Source organism: Serinus canaria, chromosome 3 (genome assembly GCF_022539315.1).
Source record: "Serinus canaria isolate serCan28SL12 chromosome 3, serCan2020, whole genome shotgun sequence".
Lineage (NCBI taxonomy): Eukaryota > Metazoa > Chordata > Aves > Passeriformes > Fringillidae > Serinus > Serinus canaria.
Genome location: NC_066316.1, coordinates 72,293,344 through 72,312,858, shown reverse-complemented (window position 1 = coordinate 72,312,858; position 19,515 = coordinate 72,293,344). Strand labels below are relative to the sequence as shown.

The following is a 19,515-nucleotide window of genomic DNA, read 5'->3' as shown; positions in this document are numbered from 1 at the left end:
TTTTTTACTCACAAAGTAATATTAAAACATTAGATGTGATTTTTTTTTTTTACACTTTGAGCATCTATAACAGTATTTTCACTAAACTCCAGGAAAATTCTTCTGAAATCAGACATTATGGTATCTTTCTTTATTGACTGTGTAAAAGTTCCAGTAACTTCACAGCTGTGGATGCATACTGCAAACTTCATAGAACTACGCCTGCAAGCTCAGATGCTGAAGTATAACATTTCAGTGTAATTTTAAAAAGTAATTATCTTATTATTTTTTTTCATATTAAAAAACCAAAACAATTGTACAAAACATCTCCTGTTTCTTTGTCCCTGGGCTGTCTGGGAAGCTTGCAATTTGAAATATTTTTGTCAGCAATTGTTTTCTACAGCACAGTTCTAAAAAATTCTACAAGTAATTTTGCTTTCTTTTTAACTGTGGGTTTTTTCATGTACCTTTATACTTTAAATTTTCCCTCTCCTAAGCTACCTACTTGTAAAGATACATATGGGTCTCCATTACTGTCTTTCTTATCAAATTAGAATAAATAAGGTGGTGAGATGGTCAGTTTCAAAACTTGTGTATTGCTTTATTTCCCAACTGTTTCACTTAAGGAAGGGTTTCAACTGGGTAGCTTCAGCTCCAGATGAACTAAATTCCAGCTTGGTAGGTAAAACAAACCTTGAAACCCTAAAAGATTAAACCACCCTTTTTAAAAAGAGCTATTTTTTAAAGGAGTGCTGAAGCAAGATACTGCTATATTACAATAAATGCACTAAGGATAGGATTCAGTACCCAAACCATATTTGCCTCAGATTTTATTTTCCTTAAGTTACCTGCAGAGGCTTGACAGACACAAAAGGGAATGATCTAAAGGAGATTTGTGTCCAAGCAGAGCAGAAATGGAATGCCAAGCTGAGTAATGTAGGATGGATAAAATGGCTCTCAACATCTATTTTGGACAGCTGAAGCCTATCTGACAAGTCTCACAAAATTTAACAGTAAGAAATGAATAAATCTTGTAATCTGATGTGAAGAAAATGATTATCATGGTCACTGTTAAAACCTGAGAGGGTTTACTAAAAAGACACCTAAGGAAAAACAAGGTTATCAAAACCATTTAAGAAAGAAAATACAACATAAAACAGCTCGAGTTTAATGCCTTTGAGGTACTCTAAACTTAGATTCTTCTAAAGAATTGTTACTTTTATTGTTCTTTATACAGGAACTTTACATTTGCTGTACCAGATTAGAGCAGACATTAATTTCATTCTGTTCTTAGCAGAGTTGGAATCCAAAAAAGCCTTAACAAGGTTAGTGTAGCCTTACCAAGAAAAAAAGCATTTTATAAGCTAAGTGCTTTAAACATATAACTTGCTACAAATAGAGCCAAAAAACCAATAATTTTATTTTAATTTGGTACAGGTTACTTGTATGGATAGAATTTTGCTCTTCATGACAAAATTTATTCATCCCCAAATTCCATGTTTTACTTTACTTGTAGAAGCACACCTCACCATTGAGGCCAAACTTATTTATTGACTAACTGAATTCTTCTTTTGAACAAGATTCAAGAAAAAAATCCCTTTTCTCCTTTTCTCCATTTCTAATCTTGGTATTTAGAAAATATCACTAAATCATAGGGAAAAACAAAAGAATCATTTATGCTAGACTAAAAATTATGGAGTATTTTTCTAGCAGTGCTGAAAGTTTTACCTAGATTTAGGACACTACTCGTAATTAAAACAAAAAAGAAATTCTACTAGGAAAACTGCTAATTGAAAATAAGCATTCCTGGCAAGAAAATAATTCCAATTTTGGTTGTGTTAAAACATTAGCTTGATTATTATTTGTTTAAAAATGTCTAATTTTCTTGTTACTTGTACAGAAAAATAAAATAGGCAAATAAATTATAAGTAAAGAAACAGAACTGTAATAAATTATGCATCTTAGGAATCTGATAGTTGATATAATACAGAAGGAAACTTAGAAGACAAAAAAAAATCCACATTCTTAATACAAGGCTTTAAAACAGAACAGCTGTAAAATAAATTGTAAACTATCTAAGCATTTCTATTTAATTGTCTAAGCATGTTACCCTTTGCAGTGATATCTATCTGCTCTTGGCCAAAACAAAATTATTTTGAAGATTTTTTTCCCCTCTTACCTGTCGTAAAGTACGTGCTACTATACTTTCGAGTACTGGTCCTCTGTCTTCATGCAGTAGATGAACTTCATCAAGAATCAAGAGTTTTACCAGCTGAGAGAGGGCTACATCACCAACGCTCTTCCTTGTCACTACATCCCATTTCTCTGGAGTAGTCACAAGCATCTAGTAGAGCAGGGGAAAAAAAAGATATATTAAGCATATAAAAATGATTTCTAAAAATATAGTAATTTAACGTACAGCAGAGTAAATGCAATGCAAACTTGAAGTAATCTTAAGTTTTACCCACTTTATATATGAGGCAGACAGTTTGCTGCATCTACATGATGGCCATTAGTAGAATTCAGTATGGAAAACCATATGGAAATATCAACTAATAACTTCAAGCTGTGCCCCATTTGTATACATTTTCCACATGAAAACATTGAAACAGCTATCCAGAACAAACTACTTATACAATCATTTAATGGTTCTGTTTCACTAAAATCATCTGTGATAAAATATTTTTAACCTTCTTCATAGCACAGTAAACAACTAAGACCCTCCCCTCACACCTAAGCTTGACCTGATAGTTCCCAGTTGCCTATGAAATGCTTCCTCCCTAAGGCACACTTTCAAGTTGTATCTTTGGATATCTTAATCCTTGCACTGGTAAAACAGATTGAACAACTTTCACCAGCCCTGGATATGGTAATTTCCAAACTTCATTGTTTCATGTAGATATGTCAGGCCATTTCTCCAGCCTGTCAATGTGTCTCTATATGTCAGCACAGTCCTCTGGTGTATCAGCCTCTCCTCACTGTCTGCTCAGTCAACCCACACATCAACAAGCTTCTTTATAAGGATCTTATGGAAAACACAATCAACGGCTTTACCCAAATCCAGGTAGCCAATATACACAGCTTTTCCCACATCTACCCCGTCAGACATTACTTGATAGAACTTTAACAAGAAGGCCAAGCATGACTTCCCCTTGGTGAAGTCAAGCACACTGTTATCCATGACAGGATTTTCTTGTCTTTCATATTTTAAGATTAGCTAGAAACTGTTTTAAGATTAGCTGTTCCAGCACTTTCCCATATGAGGCTGACCAGCCAGGCATTCCATGGGTCCCACTTGCCCTTGCTGAAGACAGGAGTGACATTTGCCTTTCTCCAGTCTTTGGTCTCTTCTCCCAGTTACAATGGCTGATCAAGATTATCAAGAGCGACACTGCAGTGAGAGGAGCCAGCTTCCTCAGCACTTGTGGAAGTGCAAAGCAGTCAGACTATGGACATATGTGTCCCCTGTTCTCTTAAGACCTGATCTTCTTCCCCCATTTGCTGGAACTCAGGCTAGGAATCCTGATGGGAATCCTGCTAGTAAGAACTGTGCAAAGGAGGTATTCATTACCTCAGCCTCTTCTGTGTCCTGTGCCATTCATAGGCCCCCTGTCTCATTCAGCAATGGGCCCAGACTGTCCTTAGTCTTCCTTTTGTTGCCTATCTTGTTTTCTTTGATATTCCTGAGCAGATTCTGCCTGGACTTCAGCTTTCCTAACTTCATCCTGGATGGTCAGACAATGTCCCTGTGTTCTTCCCAGACTGCATGCCCTTGCTCTCACTCTCTGTATGCATCCTTCATTTCTGTGTATGACCTGGAGCAACTTCATTCCCGCAGGCCAAGCTCCTACTAATTCATTTTTGCCCAAGTTCCTATTCACTGGGATGGGCCACTCTTGAACTTGGAAGGATATTAACCAGCTTTCTTGGTTTTTTGAACTCTCTCTTCCCTCCAAGACCTCATCACACGGGACTTTTCCAAGCAGATCTCTGAAGTGGCCAAACTCTGCTCTCCTGAAGCCCAGGGTTGTGAGCTTCCTTTCTGACCTGTTCCTCCTCCTCCTCCTCCTCAGGATACTGAACTCCAACATCTCTTTGTTGCTATGGTTAAGTCTATCTTCAATTTTGACATCTCAAACAAGCTTCTCCTTCTTTATGAGGTACAGCAAAGCACCTCTCCTCCAAGTCCTATTTACACAGGAAGAAGTTCTCATCAGCATACTCCAGGACCCTCCTGGATTGCCTGGGCTGATGTTTCTTTCAAAATATGAAAAAAAATGTTTCTTACAAAACACATTTAGGAATACTTTTTATTCTCTTGTTTTCTCCACAAGATATATTCTGATAGTACTTATTTATTCTCCACAGGAAAATATTTTTCTCTGCACTGTCACACAATATTGTTCCAGTCCAATTATTTTACGATCAGAATATATCAGTCTTTACTAATTACCAAGAGCTACTCCTGAAGACACTTTACAGAAAAAAGATGTTCATTTCCTGCAACATTTAAAACTTTACACATGAAAGACTCACCGAGTCACTATTATCTCAGAGAGTGGTGGTATCCAGGGGGGTATTTTCATGGTTTGTTTAAATATTACTCGGTGCATTTTGTTAGCAAATAGAGATTTTTCAAATGCTTATATAAAATACTAGGTGTAAAAATGTATGTCCATAATTTATGAACTGAAATGTAACACTACTACAGATGCAGCTGTTAGCACTTTAAAATGAGCCATATCAACCACAAAATATTAGCAGCTGTACTTCCACAGAACATTAATTAGCAAACAGTGAGGAAATATATTTAGCAATGCATATTAAGGCTTTAAGGTGTGAAATACTACAAATGCAAGCTACTTAGCTAATTTGCTAAATCTAAATTGACAACATTCAGATCACAGCTTGTTTTTTTTTTTTTAATGTCAGTCATGTTATCAGGATATATATTTAAAATTGTATCATTAATTCTTCTGTTTCTGAGTGATGACTAAATATCCGTTATAATGGTGTTTTACTTTGTTCTTGTTTTAAAATAGCAATGTATCCAAAGCAATGACCTGAATTAAAAGCTATACCAAATGAGACAGTATATCAAGTAAGAAAAGAGATCTCCAGATAATGTTTTGCTAGAGAATATTACATTTATTTTTCAGACAGAAATTACAGTTGGAGAAAAAAAATCTCAAAAAACCCACCCAAACAGATCAGCTTTGTAGCTGCAAATCATAAATTGAATTCAAATATATAAAATGTTATTTAAAAATTTCAGCTCAAAGAAATTGCTATCAGCAAAGACTAACAAAGATTATTTTTTTCAATTAAAATAATAAACCAGACAGCATTATGAGTCATCTCATTATTAGTTTTAAATGCAGTAGTGGCATTTCTTTTTATAACTAATTTTCAGAGACAATTTATTTTATCCTTTAAGTTTTAAAATCAAAACTCAGATTCAGGAAGTAGATTCTGCTTTTTGTTTGGGGGCAAGAGAAGGACACAGAAACCAAATATTAAAAAATCTTTTTAATATTTCTTTCTTTTACATGGACTTGAGTTCTCAGCACACTGAGAGGTGTGTTTATTTATATTGCTATTTCACCACTTCACCTCTTTCGGTATTGAAAGAGCTAGAAAATAAAGTGTCACATTTGTTTAATGAACTGCAACTCATGCAAGATATTTCAATCTGGTTTTTGTATTAGGATATGGCTGAATAGAAATGGGTTAACTGTCAATATTTTCACTGTCATTTTAAGGTTCTCTATGCACACTCCTCTTTTCCCAATGTGTTTATTACTATAGTTTGTTCTTCCACACTGACTTTTTCTGTTAGGAAAACATGAGCTTTTCACAAAGTCTTCAGTCTTAAGTGAGCATTGTCACTCAATTTCACTATTACACCAAAAGAGTTATCTGTTTAAAAGAAATAATCCAAGTATTTAAAGTCAAATTTATGTCATTTACTTTGGGTTATTTAACATATCCCTAGATGGTTTTACATAATTTTCAGGTAAGAACTCAAACAAAAAACTTTAACTATTTCACTTTGAAAAATTATGTCAAAAGGGACAACACTAACTGATAACTTCAACACCAATTTACAAAATTTCAAGAGACAGTGAAAATGCATTTTTCTATAATTACATGATTTGCTTATTATTTTTGTCAGGTTCTCTTCAGTCCCCTTTGAAGCCAGATTTCATGGTAAAAGTAAGTTACATTTTCACCACAGTTTCAGAAGATCAACATGTAGAAAATGCTGGGATTTTTCATTGTTTGGGGGTTTTCTTAATCTGAAAAGGCTTACTGTCTTACTAAAATCAAATGATCTTCCATTTATTTGCTGTGGGACCAACATTCATTTCTTGCAGTTGACCACAGCCTTGAAGGTCTACGTTTTCAATAGCTTACCCTCAATTCTCTGAATTTCTTTGCTACTTTTAAGTTCTCCCAAATATATTTTGCCCATGACTAGTATCTGTTTTCTGCTTGAATAATTAGGACACTCACTCTGAGAGCAGAAAAACTATTGTAATCCCCTCAAATTTACATTCCCACAGGTCCAAACCGCATATGAAAATATTTCAGAACAAACTACATAAAAAACTTAGATATAACTATGCCCATACTACAAAATTCACTGCTTTTAAGTTCTTCAAGACCACTTTTAAAAACAGTTTTAAGACATTTCAGCCTTCATCTGTCATCCATCTGACCTGTCATCCCTTTCATATATACAACGATAAATCAAAACTCAGATGCACACCCTACCTCACCCCCAACTTCCTGACTACTATAATTGCCATAAAATAATCAGAAAAGACCTGGATCACTCTTCCTATGTGCCAAATAATTATCAAACCAGGTATAAAGTACTGGTTGACTCAGATCTCAGCTTAAACATCAACTAAAATGATAGGAAAAATGTTTATTTTAATATGTGGTTACACAGGTTTGTATATCATAAAAAGTAGGTACCTTGTACTTGGACTGGGTATTCTGAGTATCAGCACCATTCCAAAAATAAGCCTGCCTGCTGCCATACTGAAAACAGAGCAGCAGCAGTACAGTACCTTTACTGAGCACAAGATGTAAATATGGGTTCCTTTATTATATCAAAACAGTGAAAACATAGAATAGAATGGTACACACACACTTTCAAACATTTGACATATAAGTTTGAATTCATATTATTATACATGCTGAGCATTATAATCAATCATTCTTTCTAGAAAGAAACTGTAGAATAAACTCATGAAAAAAACCAGGGGCCTTTGCATCAGGAAAATATTATGGATGCCAAATGATCAAAATAATAAAGGTTGTATGTTATGGGAAGTTTCCAAAATGAAATTATCTTCCCAAAACTGGATCAAGATCCAGAAACATATCATAACCATATGTCATCTCACACCTGCAGCACAATAGAGATATTTTCATATTTAAGATACCTAAATAAAAGCACTACTTCCCCTTTGAAACCATCCAAATTCTGATAAATAAACAGCAAACATTCAATTTATTAATTTCGCTGTGAAGTTCACAATATTGCTTCTCAAAACATGGATTAAATCTGCAAGAAATACAAGTTTCTACTGTAATTTCACCCTGTATTTGCTTTATCCTCTTAACAGCCACTTCTTATTCATTTTGCATTAACATTTCTTTGTACCTTTCCTACTTTCTATTAAGTAACTCTCAATATAACAGTGTCCTTAGGAAAGAAAAAAGAAAACTGAATCTTATTACACAAAAAACCACTCTGATGCCTGCGGCTATGTGAGCATCTGTTCTCTAAAGGCTTCCTCCTGTGCTCCTCCTGCTCAGTGACCAATGATACTGGAGTTTCTCACTCTGTTATTAGCACAAAAAAGTCTCATTGAAGACATGACAGCCAAAACTAAGGGGAGGCAAAGAGACAGAAACAGCTGAAATATAACCTGGAATTAACTGAAATATTTATTACGCACTGGAAAATGCATGCTAGGTATTTCAGAAATTTGCCTTTCAACAACATGAAACAATGATTAGATACAACTGGAAAGAATTTTATAATTTGCAGATTAAAAGGAATTCTCTTGCTAAAATTAAATGTGACAAAATCAAGCATAATTCAAAGTAGGGGAATTCAGTACAGAATTCAGTAGGGGAATTTCAAACAGAACTGTTTTCTGAAGTGTCTCAATGATGCTGGAGAAGAAAGAATTTTAAGACCCAATTCATTAGTATATACAAGAAAAAACATAGCATAGGTACGAAATATAAGCCCTATGGATCTAATAGCTTTGGAAGGCATGGCACCAGCCCCTTTCTATGTTTGCCTGCAGTAAATTTGTCTCCAGCACAGTGATTCACCATGAATGGATAGCAATAAAGAATTCTGCTCCAGCCACTGCTGCTTTATTGTTACTATTCGAAGACACTTTCTCAAAGATCTACTTCTGTCGATTTCTATTAGTAGAACTTCCTTGTCTTTATTGTTTTCACCTTGCTATCGGTGTTCTCTATGCTCCTGCTCCTTTACACACATCTACAACTTCCCCTTACCTCATCCTAGGGGAAGCTTTGCTCAGTCACAGCCAGCACTCCTCATCTTCTGACAGCTTTTTGGCAAGGGGGCATGGGCAACCTACACAGTTTATTCAATTCATGCTGTAACTATTTATCTTGGTGGTTTGTTCTGGCAGGGAACTCACTGCCAGATCTTAACTTCTGCAAAAATGGAGACACGTAAAACTGCACACAACTACACACGTCCACCCAGAGCAGACACTCATTGGAATGCAGCATATTCTGCAATTCTGTAGGCAGAGCTGCTATTCTGGGGCTTCATAAATTTGAAAATGTTTCCCTTCTAATAAGTGATACTTTGGAGTTTCTCACAATTTTTAATATTAGATAGCTGATATCACACCCCATGAGGGACTCTTTACCAGTTTGGCACTCTTTAAGGTAAAACTCCATCAAAACATGTTACAAGAGCATCAACCTGCAAGTCATTTTCATAATGCTGGTTTTATTCCTCTTTTTATTGCACTCTTACTCTGTGATTTATTCAAGCATTTAAAAAACCTCATGTGAGCTGCAGCTCAGGCAGGGAGTCGAATAAACATACTGAAAGTAAAGCAGAGGGCAGCAATTCAAAACAAGAATCTGAGGTAGGAAGTAATAAATAATGAATCCAAGTATTTTGCTCCCCATACATCAGAAACAACCATCTGAGGATGTGTTTAACACAGTTAAAACAGAATCATGCTGCTAGTAAAGCAGATTCCTTACCATACAAAGATATGCAGATGAGCAGTATGCCCATATAGTTGAAAAGAGGATGTTCTAACAAATCTGAACATGTATTTGTGGTCTAAAGTAATGTCAATAAAGCACCACATATACATAAATAAAGATTTATATATGCATATGCATCTTAGAAACATTTAATAATAGGGCTACACTTACAAGAAGTACTAACAAAAAAGACTTGAGTTCATCATGCTAGGAAGACTTACAAAAGAGGTGCATTATACTGATGCATATTAGAAGCAATTAGTAAGTCACCAAAGCTAACAGCAATTGTCAATCAACAACAGAAATCAACAAGGGATTGTAACAGCTGTCATTCAGAACTTAAAATAATCAATGAATTTTTAACTGAAGCAACATAACTCTGTTCAGAATGTTTTATTTTATAATGAGTCCTAGGAATGCACAATGGTTTCGTTCCTTTACAGAACCCAGCTATTTCACCTAATGAATAGGCAACTGATTGACAATATACCAGCACATTGACTTAGCAGAGCAAGACACTTATGACATATTCTGTTGAATTGTTTTTTTTTTCAATATTACTTTATTTGTTGAATACTCAGTTTCATAATTATGACTAACAGATTTAAGTTCATATGTGAAAATTTAAAATTTTATGCTTCCAGCACAATCCTGGATGTCCAGAGATTACAAAATTCATTTAGAAGTTCCGGTACTACTTTTAGACCTCAATACAACAGACTCTGACACAGTAAAAATAAACTGTGTAAGACAGTACGACTAGCAATTTTTTTTTGTTGTTGATGGGGAAGCCCCTACCTTATGTTTTCTATAGTTTTACTAAAAGAATATGGAGCAATTTAATCTGAGATGAAACTACAGAAAACAATGTATATTAGAATCACAATAGTTGTACTGAGTAATAGGATATAAGCACCTGCTCTCTGTATTCTTTTTTCCCATGGTAAAACAGTCTGTTTGTACTGTTTAAGTAAGTACAAACATTATTTTAAAAACCACAGCGAGGAAGAACAGTTTGCATGATTTTGTGAAATTCATCTCTTATATTGTAAGATATATAATTAGCTACTCAGATTTCAAGTTTAAATAATGATCTAAATGTTTTAAAGGAGTTTGATCCAAAACATTACCCTCTTTTCCTCTTTGCTGTTAATCAGTTCAGCAATTATAGTTTTACTAACCTCTGATATTCTACTGTCAGGTCTGATTGATGCCAAAAGCTCCCTTAATCAAATCTGACAACTTTGAGCAAGTGCCTGTCTCTTGAGACACTGCATCCAGCCTGCTTGTTTTCAAATCTGCACAGCGTTATTTTGCATTTCCTTCTCCCCTGGCCCCTTTTTCATATCTAACAGAGATACAACAGAATAACAACAAAACATGACTGTAGAATACATTGGCGAATGTTTTTATATATCATTATAGCAATACTTGGGATAAGATTGTTGGTTTAAGAATTTATAAGGAAAAAGTAAGAACAAGGAGATTTCTTGGAAATTGAGGTTTCTGAGAAATCCAGTATTGTTGCTTGCTTGGTGGTTTTGTTTGATAATTGTGGGTTTTTTAAGTTTTTTCTTTTCCTTTTTCTTTTTTTTTTTCATAGCTGCAAGGAAAAGGTTTTCAAAGTCATTACTCATCTGTTCTTCAAGGAAAGTTTAGGCTCTGGTTGCACAGCTTTGGGATACAAAGATAGAAGACTACCTCAGCTCTCAGTTCTTTCAATTTATTTATACTGGTATGCTTTTAAGATTCATCACAGGGGTTCTCTGTATCTCATTAACTGTAAATATTAAAAGGTTCAGAATAAATTTTGTTGACATAATGATAATATTTTATTTATTTATTTATATTTTAAGACTACCCAGACCTTTCCCCCCTGTACTGCTCCTGTCAAGCCTTACCCCAAGATGTGGATTAACCCAACTTTATGTGAAAAAGGACCAAAGGGCAACAGTGACATTTTGTTCCAAATATCCTTTTTCACACACCTTTACTCAACAGTTCTATTTTCCATCACAGATTTGTATACAAGAGGGAGCAAGTTTGTGTTTTTGTCACCAATCAGGATTTTTCAAGAATCAATGCAAACCGATCACTGCAATCACTGATATGGAGGCATACTAAGTGTAAGATGAAGAAAAAAAGGCCTTGATTCAGCTGAGATGCTGATATTAAACAGATACTGCATTAGAAGTCAATTTTGTGACACCAGTTTACGACAACTCAAACATCAATTCATTTGCTTGCGTGCAAATCTGATTTCATGAAATTTTCCTTTCAAGTTTACACTCCAGAGAAAATTCTGTCTTCTAATATTAATGATAACCAATGTTGAAGGTTACTGTAACAGACAGCAAGATCGTCAGATCTATATTCTCTGGTTACATTAACTAAGAGCTAGCCTCCCCTTTGGATTTCAGCAGCATTCTTCAAGCACCAAGAGGAAATATCAAGTTTGCTGTTGTAATGAAAGGATCAAATCACACAGAGTTCCACAGGAGTCTATGCACCTCAATATCATTGCATATTTTCATGAGTAACCCTAGTAACACACTACAGATTATATCCACTAAACATTACATTGATATTATGCTGGACAGAGCTGCAAACACAGTGGATGATGGAGTACGAACTTTAAAATGTTTTAATAAGTTAAAGAACAGCTGCATTACTGCATGAGTCAGTAATAGAATTTCAAGATTCTACACTGAAGATAGGATTTATCTTGCCTATCTTACCTGCTAACTTACAAAATCACCCTCACATTAGATGTCTAGGCTCCCTCTAGCTGGTTCACTTCATCCATCCAAGTATGAACCAGCCTTAGAAGTCTTTCCTCTGCTGTGTTCTCCCTACGACTCTGTGCAACCAGTTTAGACCAGTTGCCTAACTCTTACATGGCTAAAGCCAAAGCAGATGAATCTGACCCTTGGGAATAATTATCCAACAAATGCAGGATGTAAAACAACTGGCAAGGCACTAGCTGGACAGCAAAGAGAGAAGGAGCAGATCAGTCTGCACTTGAACCAAAAATGCTCTGCTGATGCAAAAATTGAAACCTTGGAGCAGAAATGCTGCTATTTGGATGTGCTAAATAAAGCTTCCACTCTGCCCAGCAGCATATGATCTTGGGGCAATACATTATGTTCTGGGCAACTTATTTCAAGGAGTGCAAACCAACTGAGAGTCCAGAAGTGAAAAATGAGAATGACTAAACGTAAATGAAGCATGACCTTTACAAAATGTTTAAATAAACTGATGCTTAGGCTAAATAAACGTGTCTGAACAGAGATAACTACAACTGCAAGAGACTTTGGAAAGCAAATAGCAGTGACTGGGGAAGACACACATTCAGTTAAAGATAGTGGTAATAAAATTTTATTAGGATTTAGGTTGAAAATAGGTTTCCATTAAAAAAAAAAAATCTTTTAACAATAAAGAGACGTAAGCCCTGAAAGAGATCTATCAGGAAGTTTAGGAAAGCTCCATGATCAGGGTGTTGCAAAATGAAATTAGAGCAATATTTATCAACAGTGAAATATATATATTACATTTGTGTTCTCAGAAAGACAAATTAATTCTCATACTTCATATAGTTTTAAGATCAGCTTACAAGGTAAACAAGAACTTTAAAAAACACATTTAAAATTTCAATAATAGGTAACGTAGGTAACTGTGTATAACATATAGCCTAGATAATATATTCTACTCTATATTAATAATTTAACATGTTACTAATACATACCCTGCTAGTACTGAACGCTACAATATAAACCACTAGGTACTTCATGACAACAACACGTTTTTTGCTATAATAAAAATACTTTGTATTACTATTACATATTCTAAATTATTCTAAATTACAATACATTTTATTATAGTTATTGTATAAAGTGATTCTTCAGTGTTGGAGGTGCTTAAAATTTTTCTTTGATGTTGAATAGAAAAAGCTGTATTCTAAATGCAGTCAAATTTAGCATTGTTATCTGCAATTATTTGCAAGCATTAATTTGAAGTATAATCTCTAGGGTTTGTTTCACAAATAAATCACAGTAAATGTTAGACAACCAAGATAAATAAATTGTAATAAATGCTAGACTAATTCAAGATATTCTGTCATATGCAAGATGACAACTTAGAGGACATAAACTCTCCATTGCCCTGATCCTATTTTGTAATTTACTTTTATTTTCAACTGACCAGAAGCAGTTAACTTTGAAAAAGATCCAAAAGAGGCAAACATTCCCTGAGCAACCTGTCCTCAACTCTGCTCAAATAAGCTATCTTTTTGCAGAGGAATATTCACTCAGCAGGCACAGCTGTTATTCTGCAATTTTTACATCTAAATCAAAGATAATTGGACTTCTGAGTACATTTAAATTGTACTCTGGGAAAAGGGTCTAACTTAATGCATCATTTGCATTAACTATAAAAGACTGCGTTTTCACCCTGTAAAATTTACTGTGCTTAAAAAAGTATTTGGAAGTGCAAAACAGTTACTAAGTAATTTTAAAGATGTGTAGACACCTTTTGTACAGAACTTTCTCAGCTATAAAAGGCCATTAAACCAAACAGAAGTAAATCACTCTTCGAAATTTTTCCTAGATAAAATATTAATGGTAATAGAGACTATTGAAAATTACTTTCCTCCAACTTTTACTGCAGATCCTCAGTGACAAAAAAGCCTGAGACAAAACCTATTATATTTTATTTGGTGTTTTTAATAAGTTCATTAGTTAATCATATGCAGATGAGCGTTACTTCATACCACAAAGTACTTCAATTTCAGATTCTCTGATATTAGTTTAAGAACTTAAATTGAAGCATTCTTTATTGTTACTTATTGAGATCTGTTGTACCTCACAATTTAACATTCAGACAATGTATTTTAAGGATTTTTAGTCTTAATTTTACATTAAAAAAATATGAAAAGAAAAATGCTTATTAGCATTTCATCACTAGCAAAGAAAATCTGAACTTTTCCTGACAAAATGTCATCTTTAATGATTACACGAGAACATTTTAACAGGCAAAATAGTGTCTAAAATTTTCCTTGCTCATCTTTTACTGATACATGCAGTAAATATCAGATAGGCAAATCCATCAAAATAGACTAGTTTTGATTTTCACAGAATTACAGCAAGGATAAGTTTGGAGGTCACCTCTGGAGATCTACCAATCCGACCCACTGCCCAAATCAGGGTCACCTCGAGGAGTCTGCTGAACACTGAACACAGACACGGATCCAGGATCTCTCAGGTGATACTCAGTCTTTGAAGACTCCACAGCCTGTCTAGACAAACTTTCAGTGTCTGACCAACCTCACCAGAAAAAAAACACTGGAAACTGCTGAGGTCTGGTTCAGTCTTTATGCATAAATACACAATGTGCTCAGATCATATCTATCTGAGCTTTTCCATACCCAGACTGAATGACTCCAGCTTGCTTTCCTTCTCTTCATGTGACAGATGTCCTATCCCTCAATAACCTTCATGCCTTTTTGCCAGACTTGCTCTAGTATATCCCTGCTCCTCTCATAAAGGGGAGCCCAGAACTGGACCCAGCACCACAGATGTGTCTCACCAGGGCAGAGCAGAGAGGAACAGACACCTCCCTTCAGCTGCTGGCAACATCCTTCTGAAATGCAGCCCGGAATGAAGGGGATGTTGCTTGCTCATATTAATTTTGTTTTCCACCAGAATATCTGTTATCTTTCCTGGGAAGCTGCTTTCCATCTGACCACCCCCGCCAGCCTGGATGGGTTTATAAAATTACTCCCTCACTCTTATGTAGGACATGGCATGAACTCTGGAACTTCATGAGATCTCTGTTGGCCCATTTCTCCACCTCCCAAAGTTACTCTAAATTACCGTGCAACCATCTGATCTGTCAACCATTCCTCCCAGTTTTGTACCATCTGCAAAATTGCTTTGTTACCACACACAAGATCAACATGACTTTTCAAAGGTAATCAAGAATGACCTCATGGCAACTTTGACTAGGTCCCTGAGGACTTGTGGGAAAACATCATCAGATTGCATTAACTTGTATCATACTCAGTTTGTCTGCACATTCCCTAACCGGACTTTTGTGTTGCATTTTCCTCCTCTAGATTTTCCCATTTGTCTCTAGGGCTTGCTGAAAACCAGGCCTAGCTATAAAGGCTGAAGAAAAGAAAGCATTAAGTACCTCAGCCAATTACATGCCTTTTGGCATCAGGCACTCTGCTGTGGTTAGCAGAGGTTTTCTCCAATTTTTCTTTGGCTGTATATTTTCTTTTTGCCTTTCTTGATGCCCTTCACGTGTGCTCCTGGGCTTTTTCTTACCTAATCCTGACCCTTCATGCTCAACATGCGCAACTACAATCCTTCCAGGTCAATTGCTCCTGCATCCACCTCTTGCATGCTTCCTTTTTTATATTTGGTTTTCATCCAATAGGTCTCCTGACACTCCTGTCTAACTTGCTGATCATCAGGATGAGCCACTCCTGAGTTTGAAGGCATTGAGCAGGAATACGATGTACCAAGGATTGCTAGAGAGTTTTAAAGTCTGAAAGACTTTGAGTTTCCATCCAGATTAAAAAATACTGAAGTAGCTTATTGAAATCATTCACTTGCTAGACCATTTACAATGGAGTGCAGGAAATACTGCTGTAATGTGCTACATTACATATAATACCCTTAGACACAATGCAGTTTCTGAAGGACATTAAGTGAGGACTCCAACTCAAGAATCATGCTGCATGACACAAAGGTATTGAGCTAACTGAACATATTACAGCTATAAAACTGGATCTATAATTTTTGTATATCAGCACACAATTGAATTAAAAGTCTTTGAAACTTTCTACTACACTATGAATTCTTCCCTCCCTCCCCCACCCCAATAACAAGGTTGCCCAATCAGTGTTACATTTATCTGTTTTGAGAGACTTAGCAGCAAATACAACTTGGCAAGTATAAGATGGACTGTCTGAAACACAATAAAGAAAGACCAAGTAAATGGAAAGAGCAGCAAAGAGATCTTGTACTTAGCATTGTGCCTTTGACATGAAGAAGTAACATCTGGTTTTCACTGTCACTGTCGTAAGTTTTTTCTTAAATGACAAACAGCCACTGTAAAACCAGCACACATCAAAACTGCTGCCTATGAAGGCACAAGAAACAGTCTCAAATCTATCACTGAATCTTATGTAAGGTAACCACCTAACACTGGGGTCTCTAAAAGCAACAGTTGACATGACAATCTACACAAAACCATTCAAATCTCATTAAGCTCAGAGACTGAAAGACTGTGATATACATGCATACATACATATATGTGTATATGTATAGATAGATACACACACACACACACACACAGACACACACATATATATATATATAAGGAAATAAATAAATATATATATATATATAAGGAAATAAATAATTTAAAAGGAATATAAAGAATAGAAAGCTCAAAGGCAGCCTCCCCTTAGGAGCTTCATCATTCTGTTGCAGAAGTGGAAGCAGCTTACCAGCTCGAACCAGGCTTTCTTCTTCCCACAGTCACACATCTTTATTACACAGCAGCCTCTCTGATGATGCCACTATCTTAAAATATGCTTAATCTAGCTTAAAACATTATAAATACTTTGCAACTCATGTGATTCAGCTGTCACTGGATGGTCACATCACTGCAGCAGTGCACCTAAAAATCCATCATGTCAGAAGAATTTGATTCAGCTAGTCCCAGGCATGCAAAAGTGAAGAAGGGCCTTTTAAAAAGTAATAATTTAATTACAAATCTGGCAACAGAGAAAGGAAGATGCTGAATCCTTAAAAAAAAGACTAAAGAACAAGAGTACTCTCTCTTAAGATACATTAATTCTGTATGTTCTATTTTCAGAAAAACTTCGGCATTGTTAATATCTGTTGTACTGAAGAAACAGAGGCAATAATCTAAGAGCAATCTTTTACAGACACAAAATTAAAGAATGTTTACTAATTTGATATTTTCAATGCCAATCTTTAACATTTTACTTCATATGCACTTTTGCAGCATTCTGCAACGATGAAGTGAGATGAATCACTGACAAACAATGAATTTTGACCTCTATAAAAATAGTCACTAAATGGACTTTAATGTCACAAATTACATGCATTTGCAGTGTAATTTGACTTCAAATAGCAAATTGACAGAATATTACCAATAATCATTTCTATACACATTAAAAATTATTTCAATTTTTTTAGCTAGTTCTGCTTACAAAATATTTTGAATTATGTATTTAATTTCATTTATGTATTTCATTTCAATTTATGCACTTAATTTCATAATAATAATAAGCACCAAATTGATTTACTATTTAACTGGAAAGCTATTAAATCAGATCTTCCCGTTTCAATAGCTAACTTATCTTGTGTGTCTGATATCTCCACTTGAAAAATTAAGACATCTACTTGATTCACCTGTAGGTGACACTGTTGGTCTTAGCCATACAACCAAAGAGCAACAGCATTCCCGCAGTCTGGAACAATGGTGTTTCCAAACCACAAATCTTTTTTTGTTTGCTTGTTTTTTATATTTTTATGATATTCCTTTTCAGTTCCATTGTGTCTTGGCATAATCCCAGCCAGCAACTGAGCCCCACACAGCCACTTGGGCAGTCCCCTCTGCTGGGATGAGGTAAAAGGGAGGCTTGAGATACAGGGTTCAATAGGTAAAGCACAAGCTGTGCACACAAGGAATTCAAAGCAGAACCAGGAATTCATTCACCACTTCCCATTGGCAGCAGGTGATCAGGGGACCCATCATGTGCAACAGTGACTTGGGGATACAAATGGTCCCTTTGAATGTCCCCCCGTCCAATTCCTCCAGCTCTGTGGAGGAAGCCCTGTGGTATGGGACATCCCTGTGGTCAGTAGAGATCAGCTGTCCCAGCTGTGTCCCCCTCCAATTTCCTGTGCACCCCCAGTACTCTTGCTGGTGGGGTGGGGAAAAAGGCAGAAAAGGCCTCCACTCCCTGAAAGTGCTGCTCAGCAATACCAAAAAACCCCTCTGTCATTTACATTGTATCCAGCAAAAATGCAAACCACAGTCCATACTATCTGTTACAAAGAAGATTAACTCTATCCCAGCCAAAACCAGCACAAATTTTCATATCAAACCTCTTCAGAGACAGTGATTTTTGTAAGTGCATAAAGTACAGATATATTAAAAAGAATATGCTCTGATAAAACCTAAAGTAATGAAAAAATGTGCCCACTGGAGAGGAAAAGGAAAAAACCAAGAGTATATACTTGTAGCAAGGGCTCTTCATCCAAATTGAGTATTTGTAGTTGCACATTTATGTGCTGAAATACAATGCCAAATACTTTATTAGTTATAGGGAAAAAAAAAAAAGAGAAACACTCAAAACTTCTGGTTTTAAAGCAGTTTACAAAAACTTCTAGTAGCCAAGTCAGGCATGAATACAATTATTTCCAATAAAAGGGAACACACTACCAAGAATGCAATTACAAAACAACTCCACCTTATATCCTGTAACTACACAATACATAAACCAAATTTTTTCCTGTTGTTCAAAATGTCTGTAATTTTATCTGGCCTCATTTCAACTAGGTTTTTAGTGCTAAACCAAAAATTAACTCCCACCTTTCCGCCCAATCAAAACAGAGATTTTAGCCAAGTGAGTCATAGCAAAGAATGCCAGTCAATTGCACACTTTATCATAGTATGTGACATTTGATTATTAATCACAAAGTAGGTTTCTCAAAGCCTGCACTAAAATTCTACAGATTATGCAATTACAACGAGCAAGTAAGCATGTTAGCAAAATAAACAACTGTATCTGTCCTTTACAAAAGTAAATAATTTCAAATAAAATGTAAATGCATGTCTGAAGAGTAGTGATTCTAATTTCTGAAGCATGGAAGACTGATTTTAGTGAAATCTGTCATAAATGCAGAAACTAATTCAGGTCGCAGACAGCACCTTCAGCTCCTTATAAAGGACTACTATTTTTTATTCAAACTGCTACTGTTTGATGATGTATAAGTACTTTGCCCCACTGGCAAAATCTTAGTTGCCATAGGCACATATATTAATGGAAGAGTCATAAATCAGAAGGGCTTCCAACAATTTCACTAGGATACTGGAAGACTGATGCCAAAAAAAAAAGGAAGTACAGTGCTGAAAGCTTAGAATGATAATATCAGCCTGAGAAAGCAATGTAGTTGTTCCAGCAACAAAACAACAGAAACA

At 35.5% G+C, this 19,515-nt stretch overlaps 1 protein-coding gene across 2 annotated transcripts in view; it reads right to left on the bottom strand.

The window, feature by feature from the left end:
- Nucleotides 1–19,515, bottom strand: part of ASCC3 (activating signal cointegrator 1 complex subunit 3) — a 252,139-nt gene that overhangs the window by 157,964 nt on the left and 74,660 nt on the right. For both annotated transcript variants that reach the window (XM_030235642.2, XM_050973217.1), the window contains exon 11: nt 2,159–2,323. In XM_030235642.2, coding sequence (XP_030091502.2) covers nt 2,159–2,323 — 165 coding nt within the window. The remainder of the gene's footprint in view (nt 1–2,158; nt 2,324–19,515) is intronic.